Genomic DNA, 24,745 nt, shown 5'->3' with positions numbered 1-24,745 from the left:
GGAAGAATATGGACCAGTCTGTCTAGAGGGTGAAGAGTAGGATGGTAAACCTTCCTGAGCCACATTTGAAGGAGCAGACTTGTAAACTGGACCACCTGCATTTAAGCGGGAATGCAGCCCAAGAGTCTCAGACACGTCCGAACTGTTGTGGAAGGCTAAGACTGCAGACTGAGGCAATGGTGCTGAATTATCTGAAAACAGTCAGTCAGCAGAAACACTTTTGACATCATGGAATGTGAGAGGGCCCCAATGAACTCAATTTTCTCAGCGGAAACAAGGTTGCCTCCCCAGTGTTTAGGATAAGACCCAGACAGCCATGCAAGCACAGCGTGGTGCTGATGTTAACAAGAACTTCCTCTCTGGAGTTCTGTCCCTCAGTAACCAGTCATTCAGATACAGGAAGACGTGAATTCCTTTCTTCCTGAAATATGCTGTAACAACGGCCATGCATTTGGTAAAAACCTGGAGGGGAGGGGAAGAGAGAAGAGAGGCTGAATGGAAGACCTCTGTACTGAAAGTGGTGCTCTGCCATGACAAATTGAAGGAATTTTCTGTGGCTCAGCAAAATTGCCACATGGAAGTAGTCGTCCAGAGCAGCAAACCAGTCGTTCTGAGACAATGCAAGGAGAATATTAGATAGACAACCATTTGGAACCTCATGTACCTGATATATTTGTTAAGGCCGTGAAAGACAAGCATTGGTCTTACTCCTCCCTTGGATCTGCTTGAGGAGCAGTATCTCGCAAAAGAGGGGTCTCTGAAGAGGGACTAGGAGGGAGGATGGGGAGATGATGTGGAGAGAAACTGGGTGGCATAACCCAATCTGACAGTGCTTAGGATCCAGCTGTCAGTGGTGATCGAGCCCCAAGCATTTATGAAAACAGGCCAATCTGTCCCCAAAAGGGGGAGATGAGGAGGGAGAAGCAAGGATGGGAACAGTGCTCTGTACCAAGGAATCAAAATGGGCATGTGGAAGGCGCCAGGGAGGGGCCAAACCCCGAGTCCAACTGCTTTCTCCTGTGGGATCTTTCCCTCTTTCTGGGGTAGTTCCATTGCCTCAGAGGAGTGAAAGGCTGGCCAAGCATGCACTGCAGACGATACTGCTGTTGCATGCCCTACTGGCTGGGGTCTACACCCCAGGGACCACAGGGTGGCCCAGGAATCAAAGGAGTGCAGCAATTTTGTCCAAAACCAGTGTTTAGCCGTTGGAGGGCAAATCCTCAATGGCTTGCTGGACATTACGGGCATTGCCTGAATTCTGCAGCCAGGAAGCCCTCCTCATGGTGACCGTGGAGGCCATCACTCTGGCTGAACTGTCTGTGACCTCTGGTGTGGACTGCAACAACATCTTAGCCAGCAAGCAGCCCTCAGTGACAAATGCCCAACATTCCCCTCTTGCGAGGCCTCAGGGAGCTGCTCTGCAGACTTTGACACAGTTGTCCAGTTAAAAAATCTTACTTGGACAGTAAGGCTTGCTGATTAGCAATTCACATCTATGAGGTGTAAATCTTCCTTCCCATGTGGTCCAATCATATAGAATTCCTATTCTTGGGGTTGGATTTAAACCAGCCCTGCTTGGCTGTTATTCACCACAGTTACAGCTAAGGAATTTGGGGCTGGATGGGAGTAAAGCCCCTCAAATCCCTGCATGGGAATGAAACAATGCTTTTCCATGTGCTTATCTACAGGCAGTACCGAACCCAGCATGCTCCAGAGGGCCTTAACTGGTTCAAAAAGCGCATCATTGATAGGGAGGGCAATTCTACCAGGGCAGACAGCTGCAGATATCCACTAATTTGTGGGTGTTCTCTTGCAAGAACTCCACTTGGATACCGAGGGAAGCAGCTACCTGCTGCAAAAGGACTTGGTATACCTTAAAATCCTCCAGTACAAAAGGGGGGTGATGAGCTGGGCAACACGGAATCATCTGAAGACAAAGATGAGGCCCTTAGCTGAACCAAACCAGATCCTGTTCCAAGGCTGATGGCCTGTATGGGAGGACTCTGGAGACTCTACAGGGTGAAGGATTGCCAGTGCCTGGGCCTGCGGCAGATGGACAGTCACCACCACATCCTGGCTGATGATCTCGCTTTTGAGTAAGACGAAGAGCAGGACCTCCTACACTGAGGGGCGTTCCATGGATTCCATGGAGGCCACGGACATGGGTAAGGCATTGGTGGCCAGTAGGTGCCGGGCCAGGGCCATCCATCCTGACCACAAGACGTGCCAATCCTGGTACCCGTAACAGTCCATCAACAGCCCCCAGTGCTGGTCAGGTGATGGAGAACAGGAGAATGATGACACCAACTCAGACTCAGAGGAGCCTCAGGATCCTGGAGATAAGGGCAGAATGAGACCAAAGGGAGTGAGTCTGAACAAAGCAGGAGGCAGCACTGCTAATGGAAATGATACTGTTGGTACAGAGCATGCTGGTGCCAGAAGTGGCTATTGGTCCTGAATTGAACAGTGATGCTGGGGTGTCTTATGATACTGATGTCACGGGCAGTGAAAGCCACCAAAGAAGCATTTGCAGAGCCAACTGCAGCGGTCTGAGGAGTTTCCTGGTACTGAGGCCCCCTGTATCAATCCTAGTACCAGCCCTGCTTCCACAACATGTGGAAGGGGAACACTGGGGTGCAGTGCAAACAGACCTGAGGGGTCAGTGGCTTGTTCAATCAATGGGGCAAGAGATGATACAACCCTGGCAAAGTCCTGGACCAAAGGAGAAGTTGGGACAGAAAAGCAGAAGTCTGTAGCTGCCTGGTATGCTGTCAATGTGAAACAGTGGGTACCAGCATCTCCCTCATTGGTACCAGACTAAACAGACACCCGGAGGCTGGAACCAGACTCAGTAGTACAGGGTTTCTGACCTCCCTACTCAGTACCAGGAAAGGGATGGAGATACCTGTACCATCCTGTGTGCCAGAATCAACTCCGTGCTGGTCCATGTTTTTCCTGGGGGAGGTGAAAGAGTCACCTCAAGACCTGGAACGATCTCAACTGGTCTTATGCAACCTTTTCCTCAGCACAGTTGTCAGGGAACAGCTCCTCTGTTTCTTCAGAGAGATGCATCGCTCCAGTGTGCTGGGCGAGCATACATCCTAAGTGTAATATGGGCCTGCATCTACTCGAAGAACAGTTTGTTCCCAGTTAGCCGTGATATATCTGAAAACACTGGTAGCTCACAAATGCTCACTGGTAGCTCACAAAAATCACTAAGCTGATTCAAGCACATTATAAATACTTAAATATACATGATTTGCGACAGGACTGAAAAGTGTTGAGTACATAGTAATGGGCCAGATCTTCACCCCTGGCCCTCTCCCACTACACTGCCATTTGCAGCAGGGGCAGCCACACCCACTTTCCTTCCTCAACCCGCCTTCCCTCCAACATCCTTCCTCTGTCTCTTACACAAGGTAAGGTTAGGGAGGGTAGCTGCACAGGCGGCAGCTCCAACATTCTGCTGGAAAAGAGATGCCTTGCAAGGAGCAATTTTCTACCAACTACTTCTGGCTGATTTAAGGCAACTTTGCTCTGCTTACATGGTGCACAGAGGCCTTAGCAGTCTATAGACTCCAGCCCTGACTCTTCAGCCTGAGATTGAGAAGCAGGTCACAGTGCACGTTTCTCTCTACTTATTCCACTGTTTTTGTATTTTTTTTCTTTTTATTAAATGGCTGAATTCAGTGATGCTTGGAATCAGAGCCTGGAGCCAGGCAGAGTTTTGTGCAAGTTTCCCCAATGCAATTCTGGGAAAACATCTTCACCCTGCTGTGCACCACCTTTGCTGTTCCAAAACCTAACCCCTGACACACCACTTCCAAATGCATCTTCGTTCGGTCCTTTCGCACAACTCTGCCATCACCCCTGACCAGCACCACCCCCTTTGTTCTAGCCCTGAGTCTCTCATCTAATTACATGAAGTCTTTTGTGTTGTGCACAAAAAACAACAGGGAACTAGACTTTCATCATGTAGTTTATTTCACTCCCAATCTACATCAGACCCAACAGACCAGGAGTGGTGAAAAATGAGTGCACTAACTCTCTGTGCCTACTAGCCCTTCAGCATCTGTTTTCAAGGGCGTACAAGGCACTTCATTGTTTCTTCAGGAATGAATTTAGGGACCTCAAATACATTGATAGGTTCTACAAATCTTAACAGAATTTTATTCAGAAATCACCTGATTCATCCTCTTTACTCTCAAGTACCTCAATTCTCTCATCTGCATCCAGGTCAATACGCTTCTCCTTGCTGTTCCGCAGAGTCCAGCACAAGCCATAGAGCTGCCATTAAACAAAATGAGCTTATAAAGTGGCAGCCTTAGAGTACTGAAATCAGCAAATTGAGATCGGTATAGTATTTGGGAGTCATGAATGTTTGATAAGTAATATTCAGGGATTATTAGGGATCTCATAAGAGTAGGGAGATATTGTAGGAGACTATTCCTGTTTCCCTTCCTTAATAGCTTCATTCTTGAAATCTTTGCTACACCACAGAAAATGCACCACCTACTGTTTGTGGCTCTTTGGGGTCAAATTTCAGTATTATTCCACATTTTATATTATATAATGTCTTCAAGGTGTTTCTGATTACAGAATAATCTCCAGAACACTGTTTATCTACCAGAGAGTGCTGCATTTCCAGAGACATCAGGACCAAGGAATAATTTGGAGAAGATGTAAAATTTCGCTGTGAACCCAATTAGCTGGGAGGATTCTATATGATTTGCATACTCTAAATTATAGGGTTGGATATACTTATTAATACTTGTAAAGTGTAAATTAAAGTGATGGGTTTTTTCATTGCTCTCCAGTAGCTCAGGGAGCAGGAGTGGGAATAAAAGAGCAGGAGAGGCAACAATACTCACATGTACATCAGGAATGGGTTTAGTTATCAGTGAGATGCCCAGAATGACGATGCTGGAGATCCCAAAAAGGATTATAGCAAAGTAAAGGTAATGAACTCCACAAATAATCTGTGGACAGTTGCTGGGGTTTACACAGCTTCCAGGACCATAGGCAAACTCTGCAATCATTCGACTCAGCCCAACAACCAGCCCAATAAACAAGCCCCAGAAAGCACCCTGCAAAAGAAAGTGACCCGCAGAATTATCAGAAAGAGCTGTTGTGGATATAGAAATATATCACCTGTTTTAATCTCTTAATATCAATACAATATGTAATGCTGCCATTGGACACGTGAGCAACCTACAGCAACAAGTGGTTAAGAATAGAGAGAACATGAGCCTTCTTATTGACCAGAACCAAACCAGTTATTAAAATGTACTGGGTTAGGACAACAGGAGAATCTCCAAAAGTCTTTGAAAAGGCCAAATGCTTTCCCTGATTTTAGAAGTAATTCTTGTCTTTTCTGTATAAAACTGCATCTTAGAACTTTGAGCCCCACTTCCCGCATTGAAATTACACACAGGTTAACTGTAGGAAGAAAAGGAGTACTTGTGGCACCTTAGAGACTAACAAATTGCCACAAGTACTCCTTTTCTTTTAGCAGATACAGACTTAAACGGTTGCTACTCTGTTAACTGTAGGATGGTTTGGGAGTGCTAGCCTGTACTTGCTACTTTGTTATTGAAGGTTTGCTCTTGAGTGCTGGCTTATTGGTAAGGGTTATAAAAAAAGAACAGCAGCACTGCAGAACTTGTTTTTAAAATAAATTCTCTCTCAAGAATTGCATGCAGTTTTCACACAGACATTAGAAGTAAGATTCTTAAGATAGATTCATAGATACTAAGGTCAGAAGGGACCATTCTGATCATCTAGTCCGACCTCCTGCACAGCGCAGACCACAGAATCTCACCCACCCACTCCTATGAAAAACCTCACCCATGTCTGAGCTATTGAAGTCCTTAAATCATGGTTCAAAGACTTCAAGGCCTGGTCTACACTGGTGGGGGGGCGGGGAAGGGGATCTATCTAAGATACGCAACTTCAGCAATGTGAATAACATAGCTGAAGTCGACGTAGTTAGATCTACTCACCGCAACGTCTTCACTGAGGTGAGTCGACTGCTGATGCTCCCCCGGCAACTCTGCCTGTGCCTCTCGCGGCGGTGGAGTACAGGAGTCGACGGGAGAGCACTTGGGGTTTGATCTATCGTGTCTAGACTAGATGCGATAAATTGACCTCCACTGGATCAATTGCTGCCCACCGATCCGATGGGTAGTATAGACATACCCAGGCTGCAGATGTGTATTCCTCTCAGATGTGTGAGCACCCATCACAACGAAGCTGGAAAACTTTACCTAGCAGTACCCATAGGGGTGGTGCTCAGGCCCTGGAGCTCTAGTCCCTTCCCTGTCTATTTAAGGGCAGCACTGCCCCTACCCTTCTCAGTTCCTTCTCACTGCCCACACCTAGAGTCAGAGCATTCTATGTGGTGATTTACCTCACACTGTTTATCTCAGTTTCTTTGGGAACTCATTGTATATAGCTCTTCTTCTTCAAGCGCTTGCTCATGTCCATTCCAATGCTTGTGTGTGTGTGTGTGTGTGTGTGTGTGTGCGCGCGCGTGATCATTGGAAAGTTTTACCCTAGTGGTACCCATCGGGTCAGCTGTGGAGCCCCCTGGAGTAGCGCCTTCATGGCGTTGTATATAGGCCCCTGCTGACCTGTCACCTGCTCAGTTCCTTCTTACCGCCAGTGACGGTTGTTGGAGCAACTTGTCTCTTGTTTTAGCAAGTGCTTTCCTAGTGTTTTTTCCTGTACGTAGTTGTTAATTGATATAGCGGTTAGTAAGTTTCTTAGTTAGTTGAAGTTGGGGGTTCCCCCCCTCACTAATTTTTTCCCCCTCGCTGAGGCATGCCACAGCCCCAGGGATTAAAGCCGTGTGATAGGTTTGGTAAGCCTATGCCCAGAAGGGATCCACACACCACTTGTCTGAAGTGCCTGAGAGAGGGACATTTGCAGGACAAGTGTAGTATTTGCAGAGGCTTCAAGCCCAGAACCAAAAGGGAGAGAGACTATCGGCTGAAACTCCTTTAATGGAGTCTGCTCTCCGGCCTCAACCGGCACACGAGGTGGCACTGGTAGCCTTGGTGTGCAGGCACCGAGGAAGGACTCTCATAAGGAGCATCGGCACCACTCCCCTGCACGGAAGGCCAGGTCATCAGTGTGACACCGATCACAATCCCTGGTGCCGTATAAGAAGAAAAAGGTGGACAGGGGCAATTCCCCCCACCAACAAGAGCTGACAGGACACCAGTGTGGCACGTCCCATGCCGGGACACCAGAAAGCTGGTCCATCGGTCCTGACACTGTTGACTCCGGCCTCGAGGGGAGGTCTGTTGAGTCCAGTGTCAGTGGGCTCCCCAGTCCGGGGGGGTATTGGAGGAGGACCTGGACCCTCCCTCCACACCAGACACTTTCGAGGCCACCTGGGATTTGACTGCCATAAGGGCACGGTACCGCACCTCCCATTCCCAGGCACTGGTTCAGGTATAGATGGCACAAGCCCTGGCTCATCCTGCAGCGCTGATGCCCGGTACATCTGCTGCACCACTTTGGGCACTGATGGCGGCACCACCTGCAGCACCGATGGCAGCACCACCTAGCCAGCACTAGGGCAAGCCCACCATGATGTGGCACTGTTCCCCATCACCTCAATACTGCTCCCTGGCACCGTCCGGGTCCACCCCTCTCTGGTTGGGCTCTGACTATTCCTCTGAGTCGGGGCAGAGTTGTTCGTGTCCCGACTCAGCCGGTACTGCCAATGCCTGCAGCACACGCACCACCAATCTCAGCAGCAGTGGATGTCTCTGAGCACATCACTATGGAACTGGAGGGGCAGGAAGACCCTTTCCCACCTCGAGCCTCATTTTCTTCCTCACCAGACAAGGCAGTAGTGGGCACTACTATGTCCCTCCTGGAGCACACCAGGACCTCCTTAAGAGGGTGGCCCAGAACCTCAATGTGCAAACTGAGGAGGTTGTGGAAGACTCAGACCTGATGGTTGACGTACTCACCCTGGAGGGGCCCTTCAAAGTGGCACTGGCACCTATAAAAAACACCATGAAGGTGCTCTGGCAGACCCCAGTCTCTATATCACCTATGGCCAGGGGTGTAGAGAGGTGTTACTTTGTCCCACAAAAGGGATATGAACACTTCTTCACCCACCCACAACCAGGAACCTTGATGGTGGATGCAGCAAACCACAGGGAGCAGAAGGGGTAACAGGGACCCACCCCTAAAAATAAGGAGGCCAAGAAGCTGGACCTCTTCGGTCAAAAGGTATACTCGACTGGGGGGCTCCAACTTTGAATTTCTGACCAGCAGGTGGTACTTAGCCACTATGCATACAATTCTTGGAATGCCCACTCCAAGTTTCAGCAACTGCTCCCATCAGTGTCACGACAGGAATTTGCTCCAGTCCTAGAGGAGGGCAGAGTGGTGGCTAGAACCTCCCACCAAGCTGCTTTGGACTCCACCGACTCAGCAGCACGGACTATGGCTATGGCCATTACAATGCGGTGTAGCTCATGGCTACAGATCTCGGTACTCCCCCACGGAGGTCCAGAATACAATACAGGACCTTCCATTTGACAGTGACATGATGGACTCGAGACTGCACAGTCTCAAGGACTCGTGAGCAACCCTCAAGTCTCTGGGAATTCACATGCCAGCATCCCATAGAAAGCCCTTCAAGCCCCAGCCCCCCTCACACTACTATCCAGGACCTCCTAAACAGGACTATAATTGAGGGAGGGGCAGAAACAACAGGAGGTATCCTCCACAGTCCTCCTCCAGCCAGGGCCAAGGCTCCTCCAAGCAGCCGTCCACCTCGAAGCCGAACTTTTGAAAGTGTGCCTGAGGACGGAGCACCAGCCCAAGTCTCGGATCCTTTTCCTCTCTTTGTGAATCGTCTGTCCCGCTTCTACCGTGCCTTGGCCCAGATTACTTCAGATTGCTGGGTCCCGAGCATGGCAGGGGTGGGATATTCTATCCAATTCTGTGCCCTTCCACCCTCCTACCTACTTTCCCCGTCCCTCTTAGGCACCCTTCTCATGAGCAACTCCTTCTACAGGAGGTGCAATCAATCCTTGCTCTAGGATGCTTGCGATAGAGGAGGTTCCTCAGGAGTTCAGGGGCAGGGGATTCTACTCCCGATATTTCCTCATCCCCAAGGCCAAAAGATGGGCTCAGCCCTATCCTAGATCTGCGAAACCTCAACACATTTATAAGAAAGCTGAAGTTTTGTATGGTCTCTCTGGCCACCATCATTCCTTCCCTTGATCCAGGGGACTGGTACACCACCCTCAACCTGGAGGACACATACTTCCATTTATCGATTATTCTGGTGCACAGACGATTCTTGAGATTTGTAGTCAGCGGCTGACACTACCAGTCCATTGTACTCCCATTCAGGCTTTCAACAGCCCCTCAGATGTTCACAAAGTGCCTGGCAGTTGTGGCAGTCTTTCTCTGCAAATGCCAGGTACAGGTCCTCCCATACCTGGATGACAGGCTCATCAAGGGCAATTCTCGAGTGCAAGAGCACATGGTATTGGCACAGGCCACTTTCAGCACGCTGGGGCTCATTCTGAACATGCCCAAGTCTACCCTAGCCCCAACCCAAAAAATAGAATTTATTGGGGCTCCCCTGGACTCCACTCAAGCCGGGCTTCCCTGCCTGAGTCCCAATTCCAAAGCATCAGGGGCATCAAGAGCCTCCACCGGTTTCCAGCAACTACGGCCAGAAACTGCATGAAGCTTCTGGGGCATATGGTGGCCTGCATGTATGTAGTACAACATGCCAGATTGTGCCTTCGCCCCTTCTAGGCTTGGTTGGTGAAGGTATACAGACCGAGCCGGGACCCAAGGGGCTCCACAGCTGACCCGACGGATATCACCAGGATAAAACCTTCCAATGATCGTGCATGCGGTGCGCACACACCCCTATTGGAATGGACATGAGCAACACATATCGAAGAACAAGAGTCACGAGATGAAAAAAAACAGTTACTTACCTAGTGTAGTCTAGTAATGCCCTTAGGTTTAGTTAAAATAGTTAAGATAGCTAGTTTGTTGCACTGGATGATGCTTTTACTGTGGTTTAAACACTGTCCATTGTATGGGGTCGCTATCCCCAACAGTGAACCTCATCCATGGTGTTTGGTCTGCAGCTGCATACTCTTGTAAATCTCATAGCTTCAGGGAAGGCTGTCTTTTCATGTAGGAGGGACAGAGAACAGAGATTTCAATCAACACCCAGAAGGGCAGCCAGGACACTATGAACTATAAGGGAACTGGCTTTTTACACAGGCAGGTGGAGGTGAATGATTCCCATTTGAAATCTCACCACCCATGGGGTTTTGAGAAAACTGACTTGACTTGGATGGGTGGAGGAAATGCCAAAATTTCTGCCAAGTGAACTCTTAATGAGCTGAGGAAGAGACCAGGAGACTGAAGGTGTAATAGGTACTCCAAAATGCCCTGAATACCAACCAGCATTGACTGATTTCCCCAAGCAAGTGCCCAAATTGAAAAATGTTTACTAAGGTGACTTCTTTGGTTAAGTGGAAAGGGCTTCCTGCTGTTAAGCAACACCTGATGAACAGCTTCTTAACATCAGTCATCCTCCTCATCTAGCAATGTAGCATCCATGCTGTGAGATGTAAAATGCGAAGTGCTGTATGCAAAACTCAACCCTAGTGCTGAGTCTGTAGTTCAGGATGAAGAGCTATGGAAGGCCAAACTGATAGACTGAGAAGGTCGGAGAACCAACATTGCCTTGGCCAGGTTGGAGTGATGAATCAGTTTGACATGGTTCAATTTCAGCTTGAGAATGAACTGTGGGATGATTGGGATCAGAAAGAAGGCATACATTAGAGCTGATCCATGATTGATATGGAAGGCGTCAGTTAAGGAGCCTAGACCAAGATCTGCTCAAGAGCAAAATTAATGTCACTTCTGGTTGTGTCTTGTTGCAACAGTTGGGAATGCCCCATTCCACAAAGATGGACCTCAGTACAAGACATCAGAGACCACTCATGATTTTGGGAGAAATTCCTGCTGAGGTGATCTGCCAAGTGATTCTGAGCCCCAGGTAAGTGAGTGGCTGTGGGAATGATGCTCTCCCATATGCAGAACTGCCAATGACTTTATTGCCTCCTGACACAGCAAATTGGAGTGAGCTCTACCCTGCTTGTTCTCATAATATATTGCAGTGTTATTGTTAAGCACATGAACCGTTGTACTACTGATGTGATCCCAGAAAGCTTGGCGGGCATTGAAAATGGCCTGAAGCTCAAAGACATTGATTTGGAGGGAAACATCTTGTTCTGAGCACAAGCCCTGAATTTTCAATGCTTTTAGATGTGCTCTCCAACCTATTGGTTATGGCACTGGTGACTATAGTCCTGGTCAGTGAAGGATATGCAAAGGGAATATCCTGGCATACATTGCTCAGAACTGCTGTAGGGAATCCAGGATCTCCAGAGGCACTCAGACAAGACTATCCAACAGTTGACAACTTCACATTTAAAGAAGGCAAAAGCACAGTCTTGCATGCTGGTCTACGAAAGTGCATGCAGTTATATGATGCAGCCCCTCCAAGCCCTGCAGTAGTCCTGCTCAGTCTTATGAGACCTCTTCCTCGGAGGACCTGAGGAAGGAGAACAGTTTCTTTTTCTGTTAGGAGAAGCATTGGCTCTTGAGCCAGGAGCCACATTTCATGTCTGCTCTGAAAGAGAGCACAGAGCTATATGGTTTGAAGAAGTCCCTAGTGCTGAGGGCCTCATGGCCTACTTTGAGAGGTGTTGTTTCAGGTGCACGTCCCTTGTTACCTGAGTCCTCCTCTTAAAGGACTTGCATACAGAATACCTTTCATTATTGTGCCCTTCTCCTAGGCACAACAAACCTAACCTTCTATGAGTACAGCTTGTGAGTCACATGAGTGGAATACATGTCTACAACCATTTGAAGAAGAAAATATAGTTACTTACCTGTATTGTAACTTGTTCTTCAAGATGGGAGGAGGGAAATGCATATTGCATGACCTACCGTCTGTCCTCTCTACATCAAAGTTTCTACTCTTGACATCCAGTGTGAAGAAATTGAGGGGGGACTGGGGCAGCGCTGGGCAAAGTTCTCCAGCTTTGGTGCACTGGGCACGTGCACACCTCAGTGTAATATATGTACACCCACATCTTGAAGAACAATCGTTACAATATAAATAAATAACCCATCTTCTCCCATCTTGACATATGCCAATAAGATTCATGAGTATGACCTGCCCCAGGTCTTGGGTGATGTTTGTTGGCCTACTACATCAGCAGTAAATTTGGCCCATATGCTAAAAAGCACACAACTAATGACAGTGGTACGGAATTATAAATCCTGCTGGAAATTTTCTAGTTAGAACAGATTTCTTATTAAATGGTCAGGAAAAAAAAAAATCACAAAAAGGTATTGGAATAGGACAAGATGAGAACCTCAGTTTATCATAAAAATAAGAATTTTTCAGAAAAGTCTAATCTTGGATACTAAATAAAAATTGGTCTATGATCCAGGCAGTGCTTCAAATCTCTTTGACTTTTATTTGTTCCCAGTATTTATTCTAATTAAGACTGCGCTTTTGACCAAATGCTGAGAATCTTACTAGTTCTTAATCCACCCTTACTCAGGCAAAATTCCAACTGAAGTCAATGGAAGACTTCCCTGAATAAGGACCTCAGGATCTGATCCATTAACCATGAGGTTCAACCAAGCAGTGACTGGAAATGGAACATCCCTGCTTAGGAAGTATCTAAGCACTAGTAGTATATACATCAATGTCCAGAGAAAGAGTAGTGTTAGAAAGGAGTCAAAGTAACTAGAAAGCTCCAACTCCACCTGGAAACAGTGTTAAATTATTTATCTATTGGCTTTTCCTCACAATTGCATCTGTGAACCTCACAAACATTAATGAATTTATCCCCATAGGGTCCACAGGGAAGTATTATCCTCAGTATTACAAGTGGGGAAATGGAGCTACTGGGCTATTATTGGAGTGATTTTCAGAGGTGCTGAGCACACAGTTCCCACTGACTTCTGAGGGAGTTATTTTGAGTGATCGACACCTCTGAAATTCAAGCCATCAGTGACCTGCCTATGTTCTCATAGGGAGTCTGTGGCACAGCTGGGACCAGAACCCAGATCTCATAAGTTCCAGTCCAGCAGCTTAATCATAGGACTATCCCCCTTCCTCGTTGAAGCCTACAGAACCCACAGAGAACCTACAAGGTTGCATTAAAGCAGCGTTTCCCAGAAATCCCTTCAGCACAAGTCATAGTGAAACTGTAGATGGTTCCAGCTTCACAGCTGTCTAGAGCCAATAAAGTCCAACAAAGCCCATGCACATTTACATATATGTGGTAGAAAGAGAGTACGAGGATTCCTCAACTGAGCTAAGAGCCCGTCAAGCATTTGGCTTTGGGCTGTAGCAGGAATAGCCAAAGAAATTGAGAATCAAATGCACTGAAACTAAGAAAGGGCAGTTGTTCCAATACACAGATGAATGTCTTTTGTGAACTTTTGCACACAGAGCTCTTCTTCTAGCCTGTACTCACCTCCTCATTGACCCTCTTACAGAAGATAGCAAGCAGAAAGACAGCAGCAATGGGTGGACCCAGGTAGCTGGTGATAGACTGTATATAATCAAAGAGCTGCCCACTTTGAGCTGACTGCACCACAGGAATCCAAGCAATGCTGATACCAATTAAAGCTAAGATAAATAACCTGCACGTACAACCAATAAAAAAAAATCTGTTAGCCACTTATTTATAAACATCAATCAGAAATACAGAAATCAACAATTTAACAATTCATTGTATTATTCAACCAGCATTAAAACATGAGTACAAACAACAGTAATCAGCCATCAGCATTGGGGAAAAAGAGCAAGCAGCAATGAAATCTCACCCGATCCATCAACTCTCAGTCAACTCAAAATGAGAACTCTGCTCTCAAAACAATAAATCAATAAGTCACAAATAAACACAGCAATCAATAAAACAGCAGAGAGAGATGAATAGAAGAGAAAGGAGTAGCATAGCTAGGAAATATTACTGATATTGTAGCTTTGTCTAACTGGCATCTTGGAATGAAATTTAAACAGATCCCCTGGAATATCTGTAGGGAATAGACACCTCAGATTAATCTCTAAATAAGAAACCTGGCCTGGAAACTACCTCACAGAATATCCAGAAAGACACACATGGGATTAAGCTGTCAGGCCACAAGAGGTCACTGCTGCACCACATGCATTCAATGAAAGGTTGTTCATCAAGGCACTTAAAAGTGAACTTTGAAGGGTACAGTTTTGTTAGGTTCCTAATGCTGGGAAGGGGCGCAGTAACACTTACCTTCCAGCCAGCATGAGCTCTCTCTCAGATGCCCGGGTTCGTATTTTGGTGTAGATGTCCATGGTGAACAGAGTGCTAGCACTATTAAAAATGGAAGTCAGGGAGCTCATGAGAGAGGCCAACATGACTGACAACATCAGACCTCGCAAACCTGAAACACAGAGACACACCACCTGAGCTGGGGAGGGTCAGTCACTGGGAAAGCTCCATAAGTGACCTCTCTTTGAGTGCATGGTCTGACCTCCCCAACCCAGCTATCTGTTAATAAATGAAGTATGCCCAGGTTATGACAACTTCATGGTACCCTACTGGGACATAAGCAGAATGATGCCTTCTAGGTCAGGAAGCACAACATTTACAATACCACATAATACCCAGGCTGGGCTGTGAGGAGATGGATAATGCCTGTGTGTATTTGCTAAGATAGGGGTCCTTTGTGTACCACATCAGGGGTCAGAAACATACATGCTCATCATTTATACTGCCTGGTTGGACTCTGGGTCAGTGGGAGAGAAAGAACACCGCCCAGGAATTACCCCTAGAGGGGTACATGATCAAACAGCATTATGATATTCAAGGGAAGATACCAGCATTACATACAACTTGCTAGAGATGACTCCACAAGGGGCATAGCAAAACCAATCCATACACAAGGGAAGCGATAAGAAACCCAGGCATTGATAATCAGAGGTCTACCTAGTACGGAAACGTCAGCTATCTCAATTCTCAGTCCCTGATCCAAACTCAGCTTGTAGTTACGTCAGGGTAAACTTTAAACATTTATTCTAGATTTAGATCTTAAAGTCAGCGGCCCCTTGTGACCACTCTTCCTTTTCGCCCCTAGCTCACAAATGAGGCTCGGATGCAATGGATGATCATTTCTCTTATCTGAGAGAAATGGCAGGTTCCCACTGAATTGCTGATGGGTGGCAGCTGCTGCTTCAGTTTTTCAGGTCTAGGCTGCTTTGGATCTCATTGGAAGCCAAGCTTTTCACCTTGGCATTACACATCCTCCACAAAGCCCTGCTGCCTTTTATTGCATTTAACTCCAGGTGCTATCTTTTCTCAGGGCAATTATCTCTCCCTTCTCTGTACAGACCTTCCTACTCTCATGTTTCCTTGGCCATCTTTTCCTTTGCCTTCTGTGCTCACATCCCTGGGTCTAGCTGGCTACTTCTTCAGCTCACGTCTCTTTAAACTCTTCTCCTTAGTGGTCTGAGGCCAAACCTGCCAGCATCACTGTCTAGCAGTCTCTTCCCAGGGGCAGTCTTCTCAGCACGCACTGAGTTTCAAACCTTCCCTGCTGTACCCTTCTAAAATCTGCCAAACTCATAGGTGAGGGTAAAGCAGAGGACCCATGTGTATGGGGCTTGGCTCTCCCAGCTTCTCTTCCAGGAATGCTGTTACTTTTCCAAGTGAAAAGAAAAGGAGGACTTGTGGCACCTTAGAGACTAACACATTTATTTGAGCATAAGCTTTCGTGAGCTACAGCTCACTTCATCGGAAGAGTACGAAAGCTTATGCTCTAATAAATTTGTTAGTCTCTAAGGTGCCACAAGTCCTCCTTTTCTTTTTGCGAATACAGACTAACATGGCTGCTACTCTGAAACTTTTCCAAGTGAGAGACTCTTGCCAGTGAGAAGTGAGGGACAAACCTCAGGCTAGGTTCTGCACAAGCAGCCTCCCTCAAGTAGCTTATCCTAATGCAGACAGCTGAGAAGCAGCCCTCCTGGCTGTGGCCTAAGTCTGCACAAACCCATCCCTTCTTAGTGGTCCATTTGGAAACCATGGGCATAACATGAAGGCTTATACTTGGTTGCAGAAGTTTCTCATTTTTCGCTGTATGTTTACCTATCTCCCTCCAGAGGTGCATTGTTCTGCAAAATTGAATAGGCCTTATAATGTACCAATGGCTGTGCACCAGAAAGGCTGCACTTTCTCTACTCACCCCAGGGAGGTTAGCAGAGGAACTGCAAGTACATCCCTCAACACAGAGATTCTGGCAGAGGCAACTTCTCAGTAGCTGGCAACTGTAGGCCAGATTTACCCTTCTCACAAGGCTAATGCTGGCAGCATCTTATTGGCTCATGTTTGCAAATAAGCAAGATTGTCACGGCTAGTCTGTAAGCATCTGGCATCTAAGACATAACACACAGCATGTGTTAAGGTTCTTTCTCCACTCTGAACTCTAGGGTACAGATGTGGGGACCTGCATGAAAGACCCCCTAAGCTTATTTTTACCAGCTTAGGTTAAAAACTTCCCCAAGGTACAAACCCTGCCTTGTCCTTGAACCCTATGCTGCCACACCAAGTGTGTTAAACAAAGAATAGGGAGAGAGCCCACTTGGAGACGTCTTCCCCCAAAATATCCCCCCAAGTTCTACACCCCCTTTTCTGGGGAAGACTTGATAAGAATCCTCACCAATTTGTATAGGTGAACACAGATCCAAACCCTTGGATCTTAAGAACAATGAAAAAATCAATCAGGGTTCTTAAAAGAAGAATTTTAATTAAAAAAAAAGGTAAAAGAATCACCTCTGTAAAATCAGGATGGTAAATACCTTACAGGGTAATCAGATTCAAAAACACAAAGAATCCCTCTAGGCAAAACCTTAAGTTACAAAGAGACACAAAAACAGGAATATACATTCCATCCAGCACAGCTTATTTTACCAGCCATTAAACAAAAGGAAACCTTAATGCATTTTTAGTTAGATTACTTACTAACTTAACAGGAGTTGTAAGTCTGCATTCCCTATTTGTTCCCGACTAAAGCATTACACAGACAGACAAACTCTTTGTTCCCCCCCTCCAGATTTGAAAGTATCTTGTCTCCTCATTGGTCATTTTGGGTCAGATGCCAGCAAGTTACCTTAGCTTCTTAACCCTTTATAGGTGAAAGGGTTTTGCCTCTGGCCAGGAGGGATTTTATAGCACTGTATACAGAAAGGTGGTTACCTTTCCCTTTATATTTATGACAGCATGTATAGGAATATACTGTGTATATTGGAATGATCTAGGGCCTACGATAGTTGAGCCCTGATAACTCAAGAAAGTGCAGCAGTACATTAATGATGTCAAATCAGACTAAATGAGAATGCAGGTCCCTAGTTCTGGTAGCTGAATTCCAGCTCTAGGACATCTCTCCCCCACGACACCCAGCTTCTATTAATATGCCATCCATGTCTTTCCTACAAAAACACTATCTTACCATTTGGCATAAGGTCCACCACCATTTTTGGATAAGCAACGTTTGAACAGCCAACTTTGGTGCCACAGTAGTTCTCACATATTGAAGGCACGACACAAGCCACCATATCTGAGAAAAAGATAATAAGACAGGGTTACCTCGGGTCATAGCAGCAAGTTGCCCAAAAATCAAGAGAACTTCCCAAACCCATCTCCATGCTAAACCACTGGATTTATTTGCCTGATCTCACCCTTGACTCCACAGCTGTGGGAAGGAATTCGATTCCTGCATCACCTCTTTCCTAGCTGGGGAACAGTGATGATGGTGCTGAGGTCAAGCCACCAAAACTGCATTTGCAGAACTGCACAGGAGGTCGGGACTGAATCATGCGAGGACTGCAAAATCCGGGCTTAGGGGCCAGGGCAAAGTTAGTGTGTGCTCTGAAAGGCCCCCTCCTGCTCAGAGTCACCTGCTCTCCTTTGTTGTTGTACACACAGCTCATCGGAGAGGGGAAAAAACAACTGGTCCTGCGCTCACACTGAGCTCTGGCAGCCTGCAAATCACAGGCATTTCCATGATCTGGAAACACTCCTCTGTAGGATCCAGGCACAACTCCCTTTGCCCCAGCGAAACGTCACTCACAGACAGGAGTGTTTCCCACCCACTCAGGTAGAGCAGGAATGCTACCAACAAAGAGGGCAGGAGAGAGACAGACTCTGCGACACCTGTTCTGCACCAGGGACAGTGGAGCCCTGAGCAGGGGACGGAGAAAGAGCAATAGCTTCTTATTTTGTGGGAGCAGCTGGTGTGTCATGTGTTTTGGGAATGTGAGTGAGGAGAGAGGCTGAAGGAGTGGGGGAGGGGGAAACAGTGAAAAGAAAACTGAGTGGGGCTGGAAGAGGAGTGAGAAGAGAATGAGGGGGCTACAGTACTAGGTCTTACCTGTGTACAGAATTCGACTGATCATCCCAGGCATCACCATTACAAACATGGGCAGCAGCTTCAGGTACCCACACATGACACAGCCGGCCTTCACATGGGACATGTTCTTGGCTGAGAGGCATCGTTGAACAATAACCTGTCAATGAGACAGTAGATGTGAATGACTCCAGCTTTGTCACCTACACACGATGCTGGGCACAGCAAGGCACAAATGAGACTCTTTAAACTGTGTTCCAATTTGCCCTTTCCCATAATTAGAAAAACAAAAGAACACTTGAAGGCCTTAGAACAAACCTAAATGGATAAAAGAAAACACTTTTGTCCAGGGTATGTTTAACCTGTGAGACTCCCTGCCACAGGATATTATTGAAGCAAGTAGCTTAGGAAGATTCAAAAGGATTAGACATTTAAATGAATAAGAACAGCAGACACAGTTACACTAGCTAGGATACAAATTATAAAGACTTTCAATCTGATCACCAGCTTGGGGCTGGAAGAATTCCCCCCAACTGATACATGGTATGCAATACTGCACCATTACAGTAGTACATTCTCCTTCTGAAACATACCAGTTTGATCATTTTTGGAGACTGGAAGGACCTTTGACTAAGGAGAAGAAAAGGAAAGGAAACAGATGGACAGTCCCCCAGCCTAGCATGGATGGACTGACATACACAGACCATCTGCCCAGCATTGTTTATGCAAGGAGATTCCAGCAGCACACATACAAGATACACCTAGTACAGCTGGATGGGAAGCCAGGTCTATACCAGGATTGATAAAAGGTCATTATATTTATGTTGATGTCCTGTTAAGATGCCCACATTTGAAAACTAGATCACAAGAAAGGGAGAAAAGCATCACACAGAACATATGCTCAGCATGACATCAAAAGGGTAGTAAAGGAACACACACACACCCCATTGACTTAACATAGAAAGGGCTGAGCATTTAAAAGCTATAAAGAAAAAATCACCTTCCCTTAAGGAGATGAAGGCATGGGGGATGGGGTGGGAGAGAGATCAGTCCAACTACACTGCAGATTTTAGAATGCTCTGAAATTCCAATTGTTGCCTTTACACTACCTGATCTGTGCACCAGTACCACAAAGCGAGGATGCTCAAGCCAAAGGTAAGCCCCGGCCATGGCAGGTCTCCAGTGATTGGGTCTCGGAAGATGTGGAAAGAATCTTCCCGAGGGGTGTAGCATTTTGGATCAATGTTAATGTTTCCATATGAGATGTTTCCTGGAATTGCTTTCATATATTTCTCCTTAAAGGCCTCATATCCTCCTACTTTGGCAAATGCTGAAAAACAACATAAAGATGCTTGAAATTCCTGATGGAGTGGAAGAGTCCCAGGAGAAAACTCCATGCTATCCGTGTGACAGATCTGCCCAACATAGATCAACATTGTAAAAAGACATCAAAGTATGTGCTATGAACAGTCTCAAAAGCAAGGAACCACAGTGGCTTTCCTTCTAAAGATTCCTTTATACTCCACTGTCCTTCCCATGCCTCAGATGCCTGCTTACACCTTGCCAGAAAGTATAATGTAGGTATAATATCTCTAGGCTGCCTGACCCAGGTAAGGACCAGAGGCAGAGTCCACCAGATGAAGTCAATCTGAAATGTTTATTGTGAAGCAGGGGGACAACTTCATTTCAGTGAAAATCTTACAAAGAGGAAGACCAAGCAGTAAGAAGCTACAAGGTAAGGGAGAGGAAATTACAGCCTCACAGGGCTCCCTGCCTTTACTGCCTCCTCTTGATTAATTTTGTAGGTTGATCCCTAAATACTAGGGTTCTGTTTCACAGGTGGACTGCATTTTCATAGAATCATAGAATATCAGGGTTGGAAGGGACCTCAGGAGGTCATCTAGTCCAACCCCCTGCTCAAAGCAGGACCAATCCCCAATTTCTGCCCCAGATCCCTAAATGGCCCCCTCAAGGATTGAACTCACAACCCTGGATTTAGCAGGCCAATGCTCAAACCACTGAGCTATCCCTCCCCCCATTTTATATCTTTGTGATCTTGTGGACACCCAGCCTCCTATTCACAATCACATGGCCCACTTCCTCTGCCACTCTATGTCATCCCTATGGTAACTACAGAACTTGCATAAATATTTAATGTATTTGAGCTTTCTTCATGCAATTTAGCAGCTGGAAACAAGGCGCAGCCATACCATATGACCAACCAGCTCCCCAGTTAGCACCAGAGGTCCATGGACCACAGACTCAGAATCTTGGTCCTACTTTAATATTATGCATTCCTGGATGTGTTGAAGGTGCAATGGTCGGGATGACAGGAGGGCTTAGCAATGCGGCCCTCCCCTTTCCCCCAGCAAATGCATGAAGCAATTGGAGCGTCTCAGCTGTTAACCTGTCAGGACTCCACAATGCTGGATCCATTTCCACAGGACACTGGGGACTGCAGCTGATCATTCCAGCCCTCGTTCATCAGATTTACTTACCAAATCCTGTGAGAATAAAGGATCCCACCAGCATGATGATGGTCTGTAAGGTGTCTGTGTAAATCACGGCAGCAAGGCCACCTAAAGGCAAAGAAAGGCCAGAAAAATGTGAGAGCCCCTGTGCTAATGCCATAGTGGGAATCACCTCTCCTTGTTTCCCTCTCTCTCTTTCTCTCTCTCACACTCACACCTCTCCCCTTTCGTGCTCTCATTTCTACCCTCTTACTCCCCACTTCCATTTTCATCTTTCTGGATCCCCTTTTAACTTGTTTTTAATTTATCAATCAATCTGTTCCACAAACTCACCTGTGATAGTGTAAAGAGCAGTAACACCCAGCAGTATGATTATGGCCAAATAAAGGTTTAGCCCCATGGCCATTTGGATAAATATTGCTCCAGAGAACATATCTGCCTAATAAAAGAAAAGATGACAGTTTAGGGAATGCTTAAGATATCATCTCTACTGATATCATCTCTTTCCCCCCCACCCACCCCCAAGCACTGCACAAAAGAATAAAAGCACATGCAAAATAAAGACTGGTCCTGTCTCCTTGGTCACCCAGATCTGCTTTATTTTAACTGCCAGTGGATTTTTGAAGTTCACGTCTTTGTTTCTGCAGTTTTTACAATGGTTTCCAGAAATCTGTCAGTGATCCATCCTAGCCAAATCTGGCTACCCACCTCTCCAGGCCTGTGAATTTATGTATAGGGAAACAGTCCAACAAAGTTCTTAAATCCCAGACCATCCAAGTCTTTTGATTACCTTTGCATTATATCCAGGAAGAGTTTTGTTTAAAAACTCTTGTCTTTGCTCAATGCTATTCTTCAAGGCTCACCTTTCCAGTGCAACCCAGATGCTTGGTGTGACTGGTCTGTCTAGTTGAGGACAAACAGGAATCAAAGATGACACCTTATTTTACACAAATTCCATGAATATCTGTCAAAGTAATTAGCATTCAACAGGCCAGCTGGAGAAACAATTAGCTCTTGTAATGACATGGATTTTGCAACTTCGTGAATATGGTCTGGGATTTCAGTTACCAACACTTTTGCACCAAGGAAACCCCCTAAAGTAGAGATAATTTGAAATCAGAGTAAACAATTCATGCCTCAATAGTGTAATTTCTATCTCTATTAGGGGTTTGCAACAGTGCAGCATGCTGCACCAATGCGAAGGGGGGAGTGTCTGGGGGTGGGGATTTTCCAAAGTGTCTACGTGCCTTAGGAGCATATATGCCATTAAAAGTACTCTCACTGAATTTGTGCTCCTAAATCACTGAGGTGCTTTTGAAAACCTCACCCTAAAATCCCAGGGCAGACAAGGCTTAAGAGGGATGTTTAGTCCTCAGCTCTACTAGGCTTTAGGGCAAACATTTATTCAAGAAACACAGGGAGCGCATCTAGTCAGGTATTCTGCCACAAGGAGAGGGGTTATATAAAAGTCATGCATCTAGCTAATTGTGCCATGCTGTACATAACACTACTTAGCACATTTTACCTTTAAAGCCCTTTACAATCAGTAAGTAACATATCCTCATGACTTGCCAATCAGCCAGGCAACTGAGCATCATCCTCCGCATTTTACAGACAAGAGAACTAAAGCAAAAATATAAAGGGGCAAATCCATTCCACAGCACTCAGCCTGAGTAGCTGGGCAGATGCTGGAGGAAGAAAACCTCTCCCCCAGGCCACTGAGGAAACTCCACCTTGAGACTGTCACCACCTCATCCCCCTTCACCCGTCCTGCCTTCAGGGCAAGGAGGAGACCTGTGCAGCTGCAGATCCTCCAGCCCTGCTCCCACCACCAGCCACCGCATGCTCACATGCAGAGGCATTGTGAAGCTGAACTGTGCACCACACAGGGTGTGAAACATATGCCTAGTCCCACCAACGAATTCCATCCCTGCTTTCACCATCTGTGGCCATGGAGGCTGGGGCTGGGTTAAGATGCAGGAATTCATAAAGCTTAATCCCACAGGCTAACTGTGAGCCCATGCTGCTCTCTATGGGAGATGATTCGTTCCTGACCCTCACAGCTGATCAGCTTATGCCCCAAAGTTTGAAGTTTAAAACGTAGTTAATTATTTAACATCTTGAGCAATATGTAAACTTCTTGGATTTACTGAATCACCTTCCGAGTTTACCTCTTCTACCTCCAAGTTACATTATTTACTGCTAATGTTTCCTTGTTATGGATACCATTAAAACGTTACATCTCTGAATGTACTAAACCTTCTCCATGCAAAAAGATCACTCCAGAGCTATGCACACATCATTCAGGAATCACTAGGCAAAACTATTAATGACATGAGTAACCTTTTACAACTTTCATTACATCTAAAGAATTCCAAGGAACACTTGCAATACATTCACAGACTCAGGTTTTAAATTCCTTCAGATTACGGGGGAGCATCCAGGTACTTGTTTCCCCAGACACCTAGTCTTAATGTAACCAGTTACTGGTCACCAGTGCCTTGCCTACACTAGATGATTTTCTTAAAATTGCCCACCATTTCTACCATGGGTACAGCTCCACTGGTGACAGCAATGGAAGAAGCACTAGTGGTTTTCAGCTCCCTGAAAGCTACCATGGCAACAGCTCACACAGAGCTGCAGGCTCATGCAGCAGCCGACTGATTTAAGCTTCTCTACTCTACTTCTGAAGAACTCATCTTGCTTATGGGAGCCCCATGGAGTCAACCCTGAGAGCACCGAGTTTCCTAGGGAGCAGTGGAACAGAGCCACAAAACAAGATGTGGGGGGGAGAGGACAAAAAATACACAGAACAGAAACAAAAAAGAGAAAAGAGGCAGAAAATGGGCAAGAAAAAGGAGAGATGGCAGCAATTCTGCAAGGCAACATGGAAAAAGGGGAGCCCATCAATGGTGCATTACACAGGGGAGGAACTCTGTCCCCAAAAGGAAGGGAACCTCTGCAGTAGAGAAACCATGGAACATAGAATGTTGCACATTGGGCAAAACCCCAACAATCACATGTACAAGTGGTGTAAATGAAGAACCAGCATGTAAAACAGGCACCCAGGATACAAGATACTGTGGAGTTACAAATATGAACTGCACTGGGCATCATTGTGACCTTACACTTTATTTCAGCATCAGCCTTGGCAGCCACAATGCCCTGATGTGCTTTGATCATTAAACTGAGAACTTCATCAAAAGCAAGCCCCTCTTGGAAGCTACCAACGCCGTCATATTCTTAATTCCCAAAACACAATTACTAATTAAAAGCTTTGCATATGGGGTGTCGGTCTGCCAATTATGAACCACCCTATTTCATTCCCATACAGAGGATAACCACTCATGGTAGTTCATGGGATGCTCTCCCAGAGACTGATTAATATCAGCTACGGGTGTTATTCCAGTTAGTCCTGGATGGAGAATATTTAGTGTTGTTAAACAACATTCTCCCTAATCTATAGTCTTTGGGGAGAGCATTCTAAGCATCTTTATCAACAGTCATTTGTAACACATTAATTAAAAATCTCCCTGATTAAGACGATACAACCCTGCCCGCTATTTTAACCCTCCTAGCAAGCAGAATGATTAAATCACCTGTGTTCATATTCCAATATGCTCATCTACAAAGATTAATGCTTCTATATTGGTCAAGGGTGTATTTCCCTCCCCATCTGAACGTTCCTCCTCATCTCAGCTTTTTCCCTGACAAGACCCTGCTCCTCCAGGTCTTCTGGTGGTATCAGGTAGCAGCTCTGATATTAACCTTCCTCCCGGAGAACCTTTTTTCTGTCCCTACTT

The 24,745-nt window shown here is 46.1% G+C and overlaps 1 protein-coding gene across 2 annotated transcripts in view; it reads right to left on the bottom strand.

Moving 5' to 3' along the window:
* LOC119843864 (sodium/glucose cotransporter 1-like) overlaps positions 1–24,745 on the bottom strand; it is a 49,706-nt gene that overhangs the window by 4,502 nt on the left and 20,459 nt on the right. Inside the window, exons 6-14 of one of the 2 annotated variants that reach the window (XM_038373768.2) lie at positions 21,276–21,381; positions 20,970–21,050; positions 19,581–19,801; positions 18,496–18,631; positions 17,575–17,682; positions 14,364–14,514; positions 13,569–13,737; positions 4,872–5,087; positions 4,185–4,287 (exon numbers count right to left, since the gene is read on the bottom strand). In XM_038373768.2, coding sequence (XP_038229696.2) covers positions 4,185–4,287; positions 4,872–5,087; positions 13,569–13,737; positions 14,364–14,514; positions 17,575–17,682; positions 18,496–18,631; positions 19,581–19,801; positions 20,970–21,050; positions 21,276–21,381 — 1,291 coding nt within the window. The remainder of the gene's footprint in view (positions 1–4,184; positions 4,288–4,871; positions 5,088–13,568; positions 13,738–14,363; positions 14,515–17,574; positions 17,683–18,495; positions 18,632–19,580; positions 19,802–20,969; positions 21,051–21,275; positions 21,382–24,745) is intronic. The other variant, XM_043498235.1, reaches the window with a different exon arrangement.

Source organism: Dermochelys coriacea, chromosome 15 (genome assembly GCF_009764565.3).
Source record: "Dermochelys coriacea isolate rDerCor1 chromosome 15, rDerCor1.pri.v4, whole genome shotgun sequence".
Lineage (NCBI taxonomy): Eukaryota > Metazoa > Chordata > Testudines > Dermochelyidae > Dermochelys > Dermochelys coriacea.
This window is presented reverse-complemented; position numbering and strand designations above follow the sequence as displayed.